This window comes from Propithecus coquereli, unplaced genomic scaffold (genome assembly GCF_000956105.1).
Source record: "Propithecus coquereli isolate 6110/MARCELLA unplaced genomic scaffold, Pcoq_1.0 Scaffold28, whole genome shotgun sequence".
NCBI lineage: Eukaryota > Metazoa > Chordata > Mammalia > Primates > Indriidae > Propithecus > Propithecus coquereli.
Window position 1 is genome coordinate 2,176,700 of NW_012148396.1, and position 20,258 is coordinate 2,196,957.

At 38.3% G+C, this 20,258-nt stretch overlaps 1 protein-coding gene across 6 annotated transcripts in view; it reads left to right on the forward strand.

Annotated features, from left to right (window-relative positions):
* The first annotated feature begins 11,235 nt into the window (after positions 1–11,235).
* PHF20L1 (PHD finger protein 20-like 1) overlaps positions 11,236–20,258 on the forward strand; it is a 65,453-nt gene continuing 56,430 nt past the window's right edge. For 5 of the 6 annotated variants that reach the window (XM_012648048.1, XM_012648045.1, XM_012648046.1 and 2 more), the window contains exons 1-2: positions 11,253–11,519; positions 13,624–13,743. In XM_012648048.1, the coding sequence (XP_012503502.1) occupies positions 13,661–13,743 (83 nt within the window). In that variant the 5' untranslated portion in view covers positions 11,253–11,519; positions 13,624–13,660. Of the gene's footprint in view, positions 11,520–13,623; positions 13,744–20,258 lie in introns of all 6 variants that reach the window. The other variant, XM_012648049.1, reaches the window with a different exon arrangement.

The window sequence follows — 20,258 nt, forward strand, 5'->3', positions numbered from 1 at the left end:
GGATACTCTTTGACAGGCAGGATGCTAAAGAACACATTTTGGGAAATGCTGACATAATTTGGTGAATTTGACAAATTCATTTAAAAACACTGTAAGCAACAAGCAAATACACCTGCATGCTTGCTTCAATCCCTCATGCACTCAGGCTCTCCCTTCTACCCAAACTTCATCCTCCTCTGGGACTTTGTGTCACCTTGGACGGCATCCCTTCCACCCAATCGCTCATGCCAGAAAACTGGAGAAATCACGATTACTCCCCATGTAACTCTCAAATATGACACTCTTTCTGTCTCTACTGTCTCCTCTGAGGCTCCAGCTGCCACTTTCTCTTGCCTGGACTTCTGTACCAACACACCGTCACTTGGCCTCTCTCCAATACATCCACCAAGCCATGGCCAGAGCAATCTTTTCAGTATGAATGTCTAATTATGTCTCTCCTCTGATTAAGTCCTTCAGTGGCCTGCCCTTGCTCCTCTCTCACAGAAAGTTCACAACCCTCTTCATGGCTTACCAGGCCCTTGGGATCTGGTCCTGCCTATTTTCCGGCCTTGTCATTCCCTTCACTCGCCCCATCCTTCTTTTAGAATTCCAGCATATTGACATTCCTCCAGCTTCTCTAGCTCGCTCTGCCTCGGACCCACAGCAGGCCCTTTGCTATTCCCTTTGTCTCATTATCTCTTTCCCTGAGAAGCCTCTCTGACCCTCCCAGACTAAGTTATGGGTCTCATAGTTTTTTTCCTTCAGAGTATGCATCACAATTGCAGTTAATGAACCAAGTTTTGATTGATGTCAGTCTTCCCTACTATCTTGCGAGCTTTGGGAGAAAAAGGACCATGCTTTTCCAGTTTGCCGTTACAGTTTTTATGATTAGCATAGAGTCAGGTGCACAGCGGGCACTTAATAATACATGAATAAGATTTTCTATTATCTAAGTCTGGCTGGGCTCTTTGCCACACATAGCGCAGAACTTTATGGGGGCTAGAAAGGAATATATAGGCCAGAGCCTGGACAGGTTAATAATCTGGAAGGAGTTGGAGGCCAGCCATTTCATCACAACAATTATGCTGCAGTAAAAGTCAACCTCCACATCTTAGTGGCTTATGGCAATAAACTTTTATTTTCCCACATGGCGGCTTCTAATATGTCAACTTGCCAGAGCTGAACTACATTCCCAGAATGCCTTTTCTTGTATGCTCCTGGTTGGGATGGGCCGTAAGAGCAGTGTGTGCAAGATTTGGAAGGTAGAAGTAGATAGGACAGGAGGCAAGTTTGTTCCTGGAAGGTCCGTGTAGGTCAGACTTTGTTGCAGCTCATGCACATTTTCCCAGATCTGCTGGCTCACTGTATGGACTCAGTCCAAAGCTCCAGTCCCAGGATCGCTTCCTTCAGCTTCACAAACCCTGGTCTAGACATGGGTCTGGCTCTGCAGCAAGAGCACCAACTTCTCTGCAGAGCATCCCAGGCAATGAGAGTGGAGGCTCAGAGATAGGAAGGGGCCAGTGTGGCTTTCAGTGATAGACAGGAGTGCGTTCTAGCTTGTTCTTTGTGGGTTCCAGTTTTTCCTGCTCTCTCCTATTTCCTGCCCATCTTCTGATTCTAACCCACTGTCCTGTGACTTCAGGTTCAGCACGCCTCCTAAGAAACAGCCAAACTGAGCTCTCTTATCAGTGTTCACAATTGTATTAAGGTTCAATCCCTGTCTTAAACAATTGCACATTCTACATCATTCTTCATGGTTCTGCTTCTCTGCTTGAATCTGATAACACACCTTTCCTGTGATGGCTGCAAGTTGGTTGTAGCTTTGCTCTTGTGCCATCATTCCAGAAGCCAGGCTGGAGCATCAGGCCTTGTGAGGGATATCCCCTTCTCGGTGCAGAGGGAAAAGAACAAGAGAGCTGGCAGAAACACATATGGCTTTTCAAGCTTTTCAGGACTGACATCTGAGATTTCCACTTATATTTCCTTGGGCAAAGCATATCGCATGGCCAAGTTTGGGGAAGGAAAGTACACTCCTCCAGGAGAAAGCACTGCAAGTCACAGGACAATGGGTGAGGATGCATAGTAGATGTATATAGGGAGGAAAGGGAATAACTGAGATTGATTATGTAATTTACTACTGTCCTCCACATCTGTCACAGATATGTACATGCCTCTCTTTTACTTCAAAAAGTACTATATTCACTTTCTTCCCCCAGAGGACACCCCAAAATCCCATTCAATGATGACTTCACATCCAGGATCTCATAATAATTTCTACAGCGATGTGATTCCTTCTGAACCATCCCACCCCCTATGCCCAACATTTGATATAAGAACAGAGACAGAATAATTTCTACCCAAACTCTCCCGTTCATAAAGAATGGCAGACATACAGTGGTGGTTATTGCATGGACATTCTAAAATGCAATATCAGCTGTTACAAGAGCCCTGTACCCTGTGAGTAGGGAATGTTCTTTGATAATTCTGCTCCTCAGGTGTAGCAACTCAGGCAACTGTTTGTGGCTCTTGTCTCCACCCTTTGGAAAGTAAATGTATTCCTTTTCCATGACTCTCCTTGGCCACCTGTGAAGATTAGAGAATATGCCTTCCTTGGGTGCTGATCAATTTTCTCAACTTACTTTCTTCTTGTACAATGTGGAAAATGGAAAGATATTTTGAAACCTTGAATCATCATAATGTCTTTGATACCAAGCTGGGTGCATCTTTGGCTGTACATTCTATCAAGAACATAACAAAAAACTCTTTGGCTGTTTGATTCTAGTCAGCAATCTGTGCCAATATCCATACCTAAAATTCTTTCAATACATGTCTACCTTCTGTTTTTAAGTGATGGCGCCTTGAACTTATCAGGCTGAGACTTATTCCATTGCTTAGGTATTTGTCATGTGTCATGTGAATAATTCATAGGCACTGTCTTTGAGAAATTTCAAACTGTTTGGCTTTATGAGAAGTAGAAGATTATGTTGGCAATAGGAGCAGTGATCAGATTGTGAGGTCAGTGTGCCACTAAGGGGATGTCTTGCCTGTAGGTAATATGGGGATAGTGATGGGGATTATATATGCAAATATTTGGAAAACATAATGACAATTCAGTTGCGAATGATAGATGTGTGAGGATTAATTTAGATTTATTTAAATTGGATCACTCTTGTTCCATTGTAGTAACATTGGTGTATCTCATGTCCTGATACTGATAGAAGAATGAAATCTCTAATGGTTTCTTCTGATCTATAGAGTCCACAATTACTATGTAGATAAATTCACTGCAGTACTTTCATTATTTGCCTTTAGACCTGATTTTCTTATAGTTAATGTTCTCAAACTTCCTTTGTTGCTAGCGTGTCTTTGTAGGATTTATACAATATTTCTTATAACTAGAATTCCTGCCTCTCAAAAATTCCATAGATAATATCCCTACTGTTCAGGGTTCATAATTAAATTGCAGTAATTTTTTTTTTAAGAGAGAGGGAGAGTGGGGCAAGGAGAGAGGGACAGAGACTGAGAGAGACAGACTAAAGAACGGGGGGAGGAAAGTGGGGTGTGGGGTGTCAAAAGAGACTGATTAGCTAATAGAAACCCCATAATAAAGCCTTAATAAAAGCTCATATTCTGGGTGGCAAGAACAGTGTTTTATTCATTTCTGTAATCTCCAGCAGCAAACACAGGGCTTTATGCAAAGTAAGTCCTCAGAAAATGTGTGTTTTCACAGAACCATAGAGAATAAAACTGGGACTGCCCTCAGAGATTACAATGTCTAGATATATGGGTCTCTGAAAAGGGTGAGAAAGGAATACCAGGAAACACCTGGCATTTGTATATCGATTATAGTTTGCAAAATACGTAAGGCTTGTTCTATCTAATTTTAATCCTCATTACAACTCTGAAAAGTAGGTTTAAAATTTCCATTACATGTGAGGAAAGGTAAATCAGAGAAGTATCTAGCCCCCAAACATACCAGTAATGTGTCAGGTCTAACATATAATTCCTGGTCTTTTCCAAATCCCCGGTTCTTATATGGTTTAATATTTTAAGTTGCTATTTTTTAAAAAGAATAATAGCAAGAAGCAAGTTAATGGATTGATTTCTTTCAAATTTACAGTCTCCTATGATCTTCCAGATACTTACTGTTCTCAAAAAAAAAAAAAAAAAGGAAAGAAAATAAAGAAAACCAAAGGTTATTTACCCTCATCCTGATAAAACTGGCTGTGTTTAATGTTTTATAAAAATACAAAAGAGGAAGTAATCCAATATCTGACCACAAAGTTGTGTTACCTCAATATTTTTACTAAGGCAAACCATGGGCTGTAGCAATACTTGTGCTGACAAATTCTCTGCCCCTGCCCTGCCTCTGTCCCCCTCCCTCTCCTTCCACAGAGGGGGAACTGTTTCACGTGAATGTCCAGCAGTTACCTTGGAAATGCTGGTATTGTTTTCTGCTCCTGGCCATGAGGACAGGCATTTAGACAAGTTGCAAGTGACTGAGTTAGAGCACATATGCTGACTCTGCGCGTTCCTCTGTAGCAACCATGACTTACACTATTGAAATCACCTATTTATGTGCTGGTCTACTTGGCTACACTGTTAAGTGACTTAAGGTCAGGAATTAAGCTTCTTCATCTTTATGCTCCTTGAACCCAGCACTGTACTTGGCACATTGCCGAAGTCCACTAAATGCATTTGGGAAAGAAATGGAAGTAGAATGATACGTTTTATTTGTCAGCACGTGAATCAAAATTACAAAGTACTACAAAGCAATAATTACGGAGTCTGCATAGAACTCTCATCTGAAGCTTACTCAGCCTTCAGAGCATATTTCGAATGCCGCTTCCTCTATGCAGTCTTCTGTGATTTGTCAGGCCGGAAGGAACATATTCCTGTAGTATCTCTATTTCAAACTGATGTATATTGTGTTTCATATTGTGTTTGGTTGTTTCTGTATCCATTTCCCCATCACCTTAGAATGGGCACCTAGTTTTGTTTTGTTTTTTTCTGGTCCCTCACTGTACATCAGGGGTCCCCAACCTATGGTGAGTTGTATAATTATTTCTTTATATATTGCAATGTAATAATAATAGAAATAAAGTGCACAATAAGTGTAATGTGCTTGAACCATCCTGAAAACATCCCCCTCTCCCCGGCACTCCCTACCTCCAGCTGTGGAAAAGTTGTCTTCATGAAAACAGTCCCTGGTGCCAAAAAGTTGGGGACCTCTGCTACATCATCCAGTTTCTAGCATTAGGTAGGAATTCAATAAAAGTTTGTTGAGTGCTATGGACTTAATTTTTGTGTCCCCACCCCCACCTAAATTCATGTATCGAAGCTCTAATCTACAATGTGTTGGTATTTGGAGGTGGGGGTCTTTGGGAAGTAATTATATCATGAGGATTGAGCCCTCATGAATGGGATTAGTGCCCTTACAAGAAAAGATACAAGAGAGATTATCTCTTTCTACCATGTGAGGACATAGTGAGAAGGCAACCACGTGCAAACCAGGAAGAGAGTCCCAGGAACCAAATCAACTGGCACCTTGATGTTGGATTTCCCAGCTTCTAGAACTGTTAGAAATAAGTTTCTATTATTTGAGCCACTGAGTCTATGACATTTTTGTTTTAGCAGCCCAAATTAAGACATTAACTGATTAAACAAATGAACGATGCGTGCATGCATATTGTCTGCTGTATTTGAGGATGCCACTGAATTGCTACAACCTCAATTCTCAAGGAAAGCAATGATCACTAAGAGATTAAAAGAGTTCCCTTTTTGGTTACTGTTAATTTGCATAGTTGCTATGTTTTTACATAGTTTTAACAATCGTCTACAATGGAGATTGTGTGTTGTTGAGACTGCCTCTAAAAGCAAACACCTTTAGGTCAATCTCTCATTGATTTGCCTCTCATTTGGCTTGGTTTTCTAACTTTGCAAACCAGGAAGAGTATTCTCAGCTTTGTTGGATGGCTGTAACTTGTAAGTTGGAGTTACAGTTGCATTAACTATAAGCCAGTTGCATTGAATACTAGTTATTGTTATTGTCCAACTTTCACTCTCTTTCTTTAAAGTAGCAGCACCCAAATCTTGCATTAAAGAACACCACTCACCATCTCTCAGTCCATGATGTTTGGGCCAGTCTCCACTCCTACCTGCCTGATTGGGAATTGGATCCTGGTTTAAGCCAAATCAGTACAAGTCATTCCCATGGCTACCTAACTTAATTTAGACCAATGAGAAAATGAATTCCAGCACTTGTTTTTATGTTCAACAAGATGTTTTAACAACTCTGAAGCTGTTGGGGACCAGGATATGGATCCTAAAAATTAAGCCAACCTCTAGGAAGTAGAGTGAAAGATGCTATAATTTGATTCCTAAATCAAACTGACCCAGAAGGCAGACTTATCCCTTATCTCTTATTAATTTCCCAAACCAATAAATTCCTTTCATGCTTAATCTTATTTCTATTAAATTTCTTTTACTGGCAGTCAAAGAATCCTAACACACTGTAGGTCTGAAGCTTTTGTATATATGAAAATCACTTAGGGTAGCTTGTGAAAATGCAAATCTCTGTTCCCCAAACTCACGATACAAATTAGGGTCCAGGAACCTGCATTTAAGAAAGAGTTGTTGCATTTTAACAGTTTTGTTAAAATAGTGCACCTGAACTGTATGCACACCTGCATAATGCAGATGATTGGTGGACCAAAGCTTGAGAAACACTGATATAGTGAATGCAAGTGATACCAGTAAACAACAACATCAAAAATCAGGGGAGGTGGAAGGTATCACATAGGGGCTTAAAAGAGAGTCCATCGTTTTTCCTGGTATCACAAATGGGAAAATTCATTGAGGAACCAGGAGTGGATTCCATATTCAATGCTTCTGTATTTAGAGAATCTTTACTTATTTCCCATTACTATTAAGATTTCTTCATGCTTTATGTGGCATGATCTATATATATCTCAGTTTGTCTGGGACTGCCCAGGGATTCACCTGTAATTCTGGTGTAATTATTAATAACACTTCCATACTCAAAGTGTCCACGGTTGGATGATAAATTTTATGATTACTCCCTTGCTTCGGGGCAATCTGCACAAAAAGGAGTTCTTTGTCTTTCTTGTTGCATTTGCTAAAACAAACATACTTTTTTTTTCTATTTTATGACCTTTAATAGCAGAGACTTTGATATCCTAAAATCATTACAGCTAAGACTGAAAGTCTCAAAATCTCAGAAATACAAGTATCTCTTGTGCCGTATGAACTTACAGTCATGTTATAAAGTCACCTGGAACATCCCATTATTGTTAAAATTGGCTTATTCTAAGACAGTGGCACATAAACCTACAATGGGAATCACAGTGGGAAATACATTAGAAATGTGAAAAGAATGCTATATGAACCTTGGGAGAAATGGTATCTCTGCCAGTTCGTATACAGCCTGGAGGTCCGCTGCCAGGGATTAATTTTGGGACAACTATAACTTCTGGCCAGTTGATAAAGAGATACGGTGACAGAGAGACAAGATGAGAGAGCTCTTTGGCAGTTAAGGGAAGTGATGTCAGTGCCATTGTCAAAGATTTTTAAGCACCTGGAATGGAGAGATTTGTCAGAGGTGTCTATCACAGAAGTTTAGGTTTCTACTAAACTAGTCTATTTTTAAAAAATCTTGAATTTCTTTGATTTTCTTTACTAATGCTAATTACAAATATTAAACACACAAAATGGCTTTCTTGTGTTTTACATGTAATCAAGGAATAACTGGTATTTAGTAGTGACTTTTTCCGCCCTTAAAATAGGTATACAGTTGTTAAATATTCCAGGAGATATTATGGTTCCATATTCATATTTTTAATGTTGGAAGAATTTAGTTCAGTGATTTCTGCCTAACAACTGTTGTTTCAAGATAATTTGCCCACTGCTTGTTTGGTTTTCCTCAAACACAGCTGTAAGTTCTTTCTTTCTATATTTGGAGACGGAGTGACTGGTGGCTAGGCATCAACCATCTGGAAGAGGGGTGTGTTAGGTGGAAGAGAGGACAGGGGACACAGCAATGCATAGCTTCACTATATGGCCGGGGAGTCATTGTTAGACTTTTCTATGTCCTGTATCCCTGCCCTGATCCTGACTTCTGACTCTATGTTGTCAAAAGAGTAAATGACAGTCTACATGCAGTTTTTGTCATTTTTATCAGACTTAATGCCCCCTTTTTAGAGTAGATATTTTGTTAACAACCTTTCTACTTTTCTGAAATTAAATTCATAGATCAAGCTACACATTTGCTCTTTTTTTTTTAAAAAAGAAATAAATATGACAATAATAATATAAGAACAAACTTTATGGAAATAAATCATAATAAAATAATAAATATTTCAATACATAATATTCAGCCATGACTCACAAAGAGACATAATAAAGTAGTCAAGTGCTTGCACCTAAATTTAGATTTACCCTGAATGTAATAGCTACAGAAACAGAGTGATATAGGTGTGTTCTATCAGTGCCTCAAATAGTATGAGTAGCTTAGCCATTGGTGACATGATTTTTCAAAAAGGGATAAACTCTTGGTACCGTTCAGAAAAAAAGGACGATCTTCACTTATATTACACATCGTTTCATTCCTAGAAATCTAATATATATTAAAACATTGCAAAAATACTTTGTGCTTATATGTGAAATTCAGTTCTAGGCACAGACAATTATAAATAGGTTTTTTACCCATATGAACATCTGGAAGAACATTCAAAAGTCATGCATGACTTGGGGCAATGTTTCAAGGTATGGGACTGCACTGTGCATTTCAGCATGTCTGGAAGCCCTGGTGCCTTCCCACTAAACAGTAGCAGTGCTCTCTACCCTAATCATGTGTCAACTAAAATACCATCCCCCATTTCTGAGGTGCCCTTTAGGGGGTGGCATTAACTCCCCTTAGAGCACTACTAGCCTATACAATCTACTCCAGCCAGGAATCATTTACATGAGAACTTGTTTCCATTTTTTATTTCAAGTTGCATTATTGGAGGGACCTATCGTTAAGTTCCAAGAAGGATCTTTTTGGGATGGACTGGTGGATTCTCAGAAAATAGTGGAGAGTGGACAGAATCTGTATTATCCTTTATGAATATTATTTTATTTAAATTACAAGCAATATCAAATTTTAGGTGGTGTATAATAATAGATATTTACTTTTTGTCACTTACTAGCTTGTGGGTCAGCAGGGGTTTTGCCAGGGTTCAGTAAAACTTAGCTCTAGAATGAAAGTCAAAAATGATTGCTGGTACTGCCACTGATGCTGGAGAAAATTTTTCATACTTTGAACATTGTTAGAAACTTTTGATACAAAGTCCCCAGTAGAAGAGTCTAATTAGCATAGCTGAAGCCAGCACTTTAGCTGCAAGAGGGAACACGATTTGGTAGGTGGTTGACTCTGCCTTCAAGATTCATAAGGTGTGGCCAGGTGCGGTGGCTCACGCCTGTAATCCTAGCACTCTGGGAGGCTGAGGTGGGAGGATCGTTTGAGTTCAGGAGTTTGAGACCAGCCCGAGCAAGAGTGAGACCCCATCTCTACTAAAAATAGAAAGAAATTGGCTGGACAACTAAAAATATATATAAAAAAATAGCCAGGCATGGTGGCACATACCTGTAGTCCCAGCTACTTGGGAGGCTGAGGCAGAAGGATCGCTTGAGCCCAGGAGTAAGAAATGCAAAGAAAAAAAAAAAGAGATTCATAAGGTGGGTTTATCAGTCAACTTGGGTAAAGTTATGCTACTGAAAAACAACGTCCTCCCAAAATTTCAATAGCTTAAAATGATAAATATTTGTTTTTTCTTATACAACATATTAGTTGTAGAGTATAGTGGGTCCTGGGTTCATCATAATCTGTCTAGATTCTGGGTTGCTGGAGCAGCTATCATCTCAAACATTGCTATCCCATGTGCCAGAATCAGAAAGCTTGGTGAGGTGGCTTTTAGAATACCAAGTGGCCACAACAGAACTCACTTCTAATTCCATTTTATTATCCAAAGCAAATTAAATGGCCATATATAATTCTAAGGACAGTGGAAGGTATAATCCTGTCATGTGTCCAATGGAAGATTCTACAAATATTTGGTGTACTTAAGTAATGACAACCACGGTGGGAAATTTCCCAAACATGAAAGGGAGTTCAGATGCTGTGCAACCAAAACACAAGAAAACCAACATCCACTAGAGATTGTTTTATTTTTATCTTTTCTGTGTTTTACCATGCTCAATCTAGCTCAGTAGCTATTAGTAACATAGTAGGTGCTGAATGAATGTTTGTTGAATAAAAGGATGAATATGAATATGGTTGTTTAATTTACCAAATCTGACTATAATTAAAGCTTAAAGAGAGTTACTTTGCTATTTTAACTCCACACTGTGAAGCAAGATAAATATAAGTGTCATTTGTATGCAATGTTGCACTTAGAAAACTTGAGACCCAGAGTGGTACAGAGGAAAGAGAGAGAAAAAAGATGTTGTTTCATCTCAATATCACTTTAAATGTATTCACCTGTTGGTTTCCCCCCACAACAGGGAGACTGTCCCCTGCACTTAGTACATAATTTGGGACATGTTAGGTAGTCAATAAAAGTAGTTCTGCTATCTCTAGCTGTGTAGTCTCGAAAGTGACATCAATGTAGCCACAGGTTTTTTAGGTGTGCATGTGTGCACACATACGCGTGCGCGTGCACACCCCCCCCCACACACACAATATCTTAGTAGTTGTGTTATGTATCGTAAGGAGCTCCAAGACTGGAGAGCAATACAACTGTACAATTGTGATTGTCATGTGATATATTTACAGCATAGTGTCTGCCACAAAGTATCCATTCATGAGCCGTTTACTGACTTCTAACAGTAACCATCTGCTCTATTCTTAATGTGAAATAAGGGGCGGATATCTAAGAAAGCGTGTAGTGCAATTACAAAAGTTTGCCTAGGGTTCTGTGGAGAGCGGTTTAGGGAACCTACTTCCCACCAAATAAACAATAATAATCAATGGCCTTCGTCGTCATCTTTCAAAGGTCAAAGACTTCACACAGCTGCCAACGGACACCCAGAGCTCGCGTTCATTCCTTTGCTAACCAGGACCCCTCCCGCTAGCCGTCGGCCAACTGTCGCAAAGCCCCGCCTCTCAGGGCGGCCCTCCAATCGGCTGCGCGGTCCGGGCCCAACCCCCGCGAGTCACGTGACACAGGCAGGCCCGCTTCCGGCACGTCGCGGGCGGCTGACGTCGCCGGGCCCGGCGTCGCGTCAGGGCTGGCCGGCGGCGGAGGCGGCGGCAGCGGCGATGGCAGCGGACCCTGAGCAGGCTTGAGGGCTCAGACCCAGCTCGCTCCCGCGCAACCTCGGGCCGACTCGGTGCTGCGGCCTCAACTCACTTCGCTCCTGCTCCCTCCTCAGCCGCTGCCTGGGCGGAGGCGGAGGCAGAGGCCCGGGCTGGCTGCCCTGCTTGTGCCCCGGCTCGGCCCCGGACTGCCCGGCTGCTGTGCGGAGAGGAGGCCGAGTCGGTAAGAGGCGGCGGCGGGGCTTGGAGACCGCCTGGCCCCCGCCTGGCCGCCCGGGACGCCCCCGCTCTGGTGTCTGTCCCCGGCCCACTCCCCTCCCGCTTCCCTCTCCATAGCTCGCCGGCCCTATTGTCTAGGCGCCGCCGCTCCCTTTACCCCTCCCTTCCTTCCCCCCTGCCGAGGGCCGGACGGCTGTCAAACCTGGAGGCTTCTCCGGCTCCCTGCCAGCCCTTTCTCAGCCTTTCCTGCCAGTCTCTTGCCATCCTCCTCCCTGTCCCGCCTCACCTCCCTACCTTTTTTGGCCTCGCGGTCGTTCACTGACCATTGCTTCACTTTCTCTGTGTCTGTCTTCTTGCTAATTTTCTCTTCCCTCCCACTTATCATCTCCCCAGACTTCCACCATCCTCCTATTTATTACCATTTTTTCTTGCTGTCCTTTCTGTTTTTACTCCTCTCCATGCTTTCTGCCCCCTTCTTTCCAGTTTCCCCCCCAGTAGACTATCTTACTTTGTAAAAAGTTCCTTCAAATCTCTCATCATTCTTTCGTCTTGCCCCCAGAAGAAGGAAATCTTGCCTTTTCTGGTACCTCTTCTCTAAGTGTCAGTGGGGGAATTATACTTCTTCACTCTTTCAGTTATTATGGGCTCTAATTTGATCATAGAAGATGTTAGTGTAACTGATGAACTACCCCTTACTGAGTTCTTGTGAAGGACAGCACAAAAGGTTGATTAGGTTTCTACACAAACATTTAAGTAACTGCTTTACATGTTGCACACTGACAAGACCTCTATTAAAAATACTCATACGTCTCTTCCTTTTGCACCAATACATCCTGGCCAAACTTCTTGTTGACTTTTAATACACTAATTTTTGCTGATGCCATGCCAGGAGAGTATCCTCCTCCCCATCGGTATTTATGTTTGATTTCACATATTTTCATCGCGAGTGTTGATGCTGATTTTTTCCCTACCTATCAATAGATTCTTTCAAAGAGAGAGGAAGGGGCAGTTGGAATTTTATCTTTGCGGTTGTTTTGTCTATTTCGAATTGTGACCAAACCATTTTTTTTTTAAAGTGACACAGTTGTGTGGGTTTTTTTTCCTTTTTAAGCTGGAGGGAGAATAGTCTAGTAATCTTAAATATCAAAAAATGTTTTAGGGATCTCTCTCCCCATAACAAAAAATTTACATTCCCGATTGTCTATTATAGTTTGATTAGGCTATCTCAAAATGTATTCATATTCTTCAAATACTCAGTGAAAAAGGGGCCACCTCAAGTGTGCCGGGTGGCTGGTGTGGCCAGAAAAGATAGGGAATAGTTTGCATGTGAATTATCTAGACTCCATTGCAGTTTTTTGTTTATTTTAACATTACAACCAGTTTTATTATCAATGCAGGCCCTGTCCATATTGAAATATAGTAGAAATAAATTCCCAGAGTTAAGGAAATTCTTATCATTATTGCTTGTTGAACATAAAGTATAAGAAGGAAATTTCCTTTGCAACACTATATGTTAAAATTATTGAATTATTTGATCCCTAAGTAAGGGATCATAGGTAATGAAAATCCTGATCCCAAGGGGAATTAATGTAATCTTCACTGTTGGAGGGGTGTGTCTACTGTTTCCTCCATCTTTGTGTGTTCTTGTGTCTTATCTAGTGTTTTGTATTATGGGGCACTGAATAAATATTTGTTGAAACTAAATTAGAAACTTGATTAATTTCTCAATAATTTCAGTAATCATATTCCAGAACACTCAGCTGTCTTAATTTTTCAAAAATGGAACAACATTTTCAGCTGTCCTTGTGGAGAATTTTCTTGGGCATTTTCAAGTTGTAATGCCCCATTTATTGATTCCTTTTAAATAGTTATCTTTTCTATGACCTTTTTCTTAATTCATTATCAAGATTGCATGCAAGTTGCACAGTACTTTACCTAGAGATTATGGTAATCATTATTCAAATTTCTTATAAATTTGGCAAGTATTTTAACTTCTCATGTGTTGTTTTAGAAATTCTGTTTAATTTTGCCTGTTCCCTTATACTACGTTTCCAATGCATTTTATGCATTGGAATCTAACCTTTTTTTTTTTTTTTTTCCCTCTTGAGGTAGTGAAAAGAGAATACTGAAGAATAGGATCTCAAGATGAGTAAAAAGCCCCCAAATCGCCCTGGAATCACTTTTGAGATTGGTGCTCGTTTGGAGGCACTGGACTACTTACAAAAATGGTATGAAAAATACAGAACTGACCTAAAGCACAATATCCATAGTCTTACATACGTTGATTAATTGCCATTAATTCTACTGATGGTAGCAGAAACATGAGTGTATTCACATTTTTAATGCACATATACATGTTTTTTACTTTTCCTACTCCTCAGGCTTTTCAGGTTTAACATTAAGTATTAATAACTATTTTTAGCCAGAGTTATTTAGTATAATTATTTTAGGTGTTTTAGAACTGAAAGTAATTGTCTAGAATATGAGGTATATAGAAAGTATTAATATTCTTATATACTTAACATGATTTATATTGGTAAAGGTAGAGAGGGGATTAATTCAGATAACTAGTTTCCCAAATTTTGGATAAATTTTCATATAAACCTGTTTTCCTGGCCTGTGTCAGAGGTGATCTTTCAAACTACAGAATGTATTAATGGTTAGCATAGTATTTTTTCATAGTATACACTTTTGGAAGTATCTCCACTATTTACTGTCTCACCTAAAACCAAAATCACTCTTAACCTCTTCTTTCCTCAGAGGGCAGGAAAGACAGGTTGTTACTATCTGCAGTGCTAAATGAGCAGTCTTCTCAGACCTTCCATTTCTTCCCCTATTCTGGCCATCTGTGGTAAGTGGTAAATTTAGCCCCTCACCCCCAGCATCTCCTTTATATAGTGGTGTAGGAAAAGTTGATTAATTGGTATAAAACCACCATCTGGAAAGGAGAGAAGGGGAAGCAACACACAGGGGCCATGGTAGGAGTAAGGAGAATCCCCTCTCCTCCCAGAGAGTGTGTTCCTCACTGGGTTAGTTGACTCCTAGTTCTGCTCCTTTGGCAGATGTCTTTTTGTTATGGTTCTCAAGCTCCTAACCTGAGAGGGGCATTAGAGAGGTTCCCCTTTTGTGAGTGGCATTGCCTTTGTCTTCCTGAAGCCCATTTACTTTGATGAAGGGTCAAGGTGTTTAGCAATTCTTGGACTTTATCTATCAGACTTTTTGACATTTTCTTTCACTTAAAACCACAGTGGGAATTTTGTAGATTTGCTTTTGATTGATTTGCATTAAGTCAATTTCCAGAGTTGGCAGGGGCAAGCAGAGAAATCTTGTTTAGTCATGATATTTGACTTGAAACTAGCCTGGGGTTTCTGTCTCTTGTCCTCTGGTGTTGGAGCTTAGCACACACTTCCTTGACCTCCAGCTTGGTGGCTTTTTGTCTTGAGAGCTGCTTTGTGACAACTGGGACTCCAGTGTGAGGTGGGGAAGCATGTTTACTTGGCTCCTCACCCCAAGCAGCATTTCTGTGAGTGGTTCTTTTTAGGGGGCTTAATTATTGCTCTTGTAAGTTGGAGAGTTGACAGGGTAGTTTTCAGGAGGGGCTTGGCAGTAGCATGCCTCTTGGTAGTGGTGATAAAAAATGTCTCCAGACGTTGTCAAATGCTGACTATACTGTTGACTAAAAAATGCTCCAGATCGAGAACTACTGCATTAGACCACACAACGAAAGATGCTAGTTTAGGCAGTAATTGGCTATCTTGGTTCTGATTTGACCAAGAGGAGCTTTTTACTCTGAAGGTACACTGTTGAATCTGTGTGTGATACAAGAGTATGAGAATACAAGAGTAAGAGTACTTGTTACTTCTTTGATGTTAATGTTAAGTTATTTATTTATTTTTTTAAGTTATTGGCTTTGTGAATAATTAGTTATTTTTTATTAATATATTATCTCAGGCTTCCCAACTGACAGTGTTGCAGTTGAACTAGATTCCAGTTTTGGAGAAGCACATTAGTTCTCTCAGTAGTTTTCAGGGATATTAACTTTGGTTTCAGGGATATAACTTTGGTTTTAGTGAGAAATTTACTTTTGGTGGTGAAATGTTTTCTGATTTAACAGCTATTAAATTTATGATCCAGTAGTTAGAAGAAAAAGATTACAAAAAAGAACTACTTTTAAAATAATGCCTGAATGTGCTTTTAGAGTATTCTGTGCTTTTAGAGTATTTGGAATTTCAGGGAACAAATGAAAGTTGTAGCTTCTCACCACAAAATTCATAACTGATTATTAGGGTAATATCATGCAAATGTACTCATTGATGAAGTTTAGATTTAATTTTAATGATCTGAGTAATAATGGTCTCTTTACTGTATAATGGTCCCTTTAAATAAATATTAGCCAGAATAATCACATATGATCATCACTGATACTTGTCATCACTTTGATTTTTATGAGCTCATTTATGTAAAGATTTAGCATTCTGCTTCAGGTGGCTCCTTCATTTTAAAAAGTTAAGAATATTATATATACATATTCTAGGTAATTCAAATAAATCATTTTCTTATTGTGACTTTGTTTATTAAAGTCAGTAGTCTCAAGAACTATAATAGTTAGGCTTGGGTGACCATTAAATTTATTATTGAGTGGTTTACCATATGACAACTAGGTAATTACTAAGATGTGTTGAATTTTTATATGGGACACAAAAGTTCTCTGAGATTAATGCTCTTAAAAGATTTTATTTCTAAATGGGATAATAAACTTTATTCTTCATATTATTCCATTTATAAATGACCATTCTATATTTCATAGAATTTCTATAATTTTTGCTTTAGCATTAGGTAAAAGTACAGGATTATTTGATTTGTTGAGAAACTTTGACATTTTTGTGAAGGAGCAAAATACTGTAGCTAATCATTGAAAATATACTGAAATATTTTTCTCCCTCTTCCCTGCCTCCCTTCTTGTTTTCTTCTCTCCTTTCGTTCATATTCTGTTTTTTGCATTTGTATTGAATGCTTAGTCTTCCAAATTTATTCAATTCTGTTTTAAAAGTATTGAGTCATATTTGATATAAATGTGGTTTGAACTATTATAGGCATTGGACAGGGAGGGAGGAGCAGGAATGTAAATCTTGCTTACTCTCTCTGTACTCTAGACATTTACAATAAGCAGTGTATTTATTATTGAGGAACTAACTTATCACATGTCAATACATTACCTTTTAAAGAGAAGTGCAAAAGGAAAGTGCTGATAGTGGATCACCAAAAAGCCTATTTGTTTGTCCTAGATATAAAATATACTTCATTAATAGAAAAGAAAAATAATTTTTCATATGTGTCTAGAAATAAAAGGATAAACTCAAAATTTAGTGGGCAAAAATAAACTGAAGTTAAGCTCCCACCTTTAGGTTTGGGGTAGATTTGATTTAATAGGAAGACTCAATTTATTTTTCTTAGGAAAAGTATATTACTGCTTTAACAAACTGTATCACGTATCTTAAAGCTCAGAAGTTATTCTGGAAAATACACTGTATATTTTTAATTAGCTTTAAGTAGTGATTTATTACTTTTTATTTTCAAAGTAACTTTACAGCTACATAAGAAAACTCATTGATGGTTGATTATTTACCAATACTAATCAACACAGGCCCTGAGAAGCTATCAAGAGGCCAGTCATATTCGGTTCCAGTATTTGTTTTTGATATTTGGATCTCTGTTATACTGACTCAACCTAATTCTTAGTAGTAGGGGCTGTTTTAATTTTTGAAAATTTTGTAATTTTACTTAAAACATTTTCTTTAACTTCTTTTTTCCTCAGTCATCTGCATAAAGACTTTAACATGCTAATGGCAGATAACACAATCAACCATTTTTATCTTATCCTTATGGTATTTTCCACTACACCCTCTGTACATCCAAATCTTGACATTGGGTTTTATAATCTCCTGAAAGCAGTAACATCATAAGAATAAAAGCGGATATAGATGTGTTGATACAGGAATATATTTGGGGAAAGAGAAAGTTCAAAGTTGAAGTTATATTGGGGCACTGTAAGTGGATGGATTTGAATTCAGGCTGTTACTTACTAATCCTGTAAATATGGGTAAGTCCTTTAAGTTAGTATGCTTATCATTAAAATGGAAGGAGTGTTACTGGCTTTTATTTATAGGTCGATTTTAAGGATCAAATAAAATTATTTAAACTTGCTTTAAATTCTACAAATTAATACATAATTATAAGCATTGAGGCAAGGGGAGAAGGAGAGTTGAAAAATAAATCTGCAGGGATCTGAAGGCTTAAGTGTGTAAGTTTTTAAATGTAGCTTTAGTGTTGGCATGAGAGTGGCCTAGAATCATGGAAGGAAAAACATGTCATTGCAAAAAGCAATCTTTTTGAGGTGATAATAAAATCCTCATATTTCCACAGAGTTTTACAGTTTATAGAACACCCTTGCAAATACTAAAGTTTCTAATCATTCTGAATATTGTCTAGTAAGAAAAGTGATAACATCAAACTGGTTTTGACTATTGATTTAACTTCTGTTTTTTGATTGAGATTAAAATAGTTATTCTATAGTAAGTGATTAGTTATGAAAACACAGCAGGACACATGGTGTGTTCTGCTGTTAATCTTAAAGGAAATTTGAAATATAGAGTCAATTTAAAACATTCAGATGAGTTATGCTCCTCTGACTTCTTTTGGAATATTTCTATTTAATTCTCTTCTAGATCTAAAGAAAAGGAAAATGAAAGATTAAAAAATCTGGAGATGTCTCCAAGTATCAGAGTTTAATAGAACAGTATAAATTTGAATTGGCAAATGCTGTTTCCACACATTTGGAGTTTTTTGAACTGTATGGAACATTTGCAAATGTGAGTTTTTAAGATGTTCATGAACAGAATTTTAATAGGGTGGGAAAATTGAGGAAATTTAGATTGTAGCAAGTACATATACTTTCTATTTAAATAAAAGTACATATTTTCTGAATAAAAAGTTGCTTTTTTTTCTAATTAGATTTAACTATTCAAAGGAAAATAATAGTATGGATAATTTGTGTGATCTATACTTAGTATAGGAGAATGCTCCTGAAAAGTAGTATGTAGATCAAATTTAATGTTGTAGGAACATTAGGTGAATACTTAATACTTTAATACTTTAAAATAGAGATTTTTTTGCTAATATGCATACAATTTTTGTTTTTGTATATTAAGTTTTTCTAAATTTGTATATACATGAGAAGCAATGATTATAATTTTGAATCACTACCTCTGAAAACCAATTTCAGCCATAGACCCAGAGAAAATGTACAATTACCATATACACCACAAAAAAACTGAATTATGTATTATGATCGTAAGGTCATAGACAATTTATCCATGAACTCCAGGTTAAGAACCCTTTTTGCAGAGAATTCATATTGAACTCTGTGAGATTTTTTTTTTAAATTTTGAGATAATTTACATTCAGATAGTCACAAATGTTGGATCTCAAGGTCTAAGTGAACCATTCAATTTATCATCAAGAAAGTCTGCACTAGTGCACAAATATTTTGGTTCTTTAATTTTTAAAAGTTTTGCAAAAGAAAGCCCCATGAATTCCTTTTAACAGTGCTAAAGATAAGAAAGTCCCTCCCCCCCAAAATAAAGGTATCAAAAGCAAGATTAGAAATAGGGACGGAATATTTTTAATTATTTTAAAACACACCTGGTTTCACTGTACTTGTTCTTGCACTAGTGTTTTTCTTTTTATTATGTTGATTAACATTTTTTATACTTTTTCTGATTTATAAGCTTTTTCTGCTTATCTTAGTTTTCTTGAAAGCAGGAAAAAAGGAGTATTGGAAGAAAGAAATTTAACTGGAAGTCAGAAAATACAGGTTCTAAGTGCAATTCTACCATGAACTATGTGACTTTGGGGTGGTATTTCTCTGCTTTAATGTCCTTACAATGAAGGTGTTACATTTTAAATGATCTTTCAGATGCTATTGAATTCCAAACTCAAATTTCTTCTATTTGACTTATTCACGGATGCCAGATTTTTTAAAAATCATACTTTTAAATGGGTAAATAACAAACCTGAGAAAGAAGTAAAATAGACGAGGAGAAGTCATATGTAGTTTGTTCAAAACTGCGAGTTACTAGAAGAGAAAATGAGTTGAGAAAAGTGGAGAAAGATGACTATAACTTGGAACAAAAATATGGAGGTTTGAAGTATTTGGGTCGTAGTCATATTGGACATGCAGCCTCTCAGGTCTGAGTATAGTGATCTCGCCGCTACCACTCATTGTCTCACATAGATTCTCTAAAGCTTTGAGCCTCAGTTAACTAAATAGGCTCAATGTTCATAAGCCATCTTAATTCCTGATTTACTCCAGTGGTGGTCTGTGTATGTCTGGCATTTAGAAGGACCCTGAAAGTCCAGCAAGCCTATGTCACTCTTGTTCCTTGGATTTAGAGAGCTTGGAGAAGGCAGGTAAATTTCAGGCCTGTCTATCCTAGAGAGCCTTCCTCCTGAGCTTACCTTAGAATCAAACCTTCAAGCTGATGATTTCCTAAATTTATAATTGTGTAAAGTTCAGGAATCTCAGGCTTATTATGCTGTGCTTTGTGTGCATGTGTGCGTGTTCATGTAACAGCAAGGGTTGTTAGACAGTTTTTTATTTGCTTATCTGACATTTGGTTGAAGTCCAGTCATCACATATCACACACGTCCAACTCCCTATTCATTGGCTCATTCCTGCTCAATG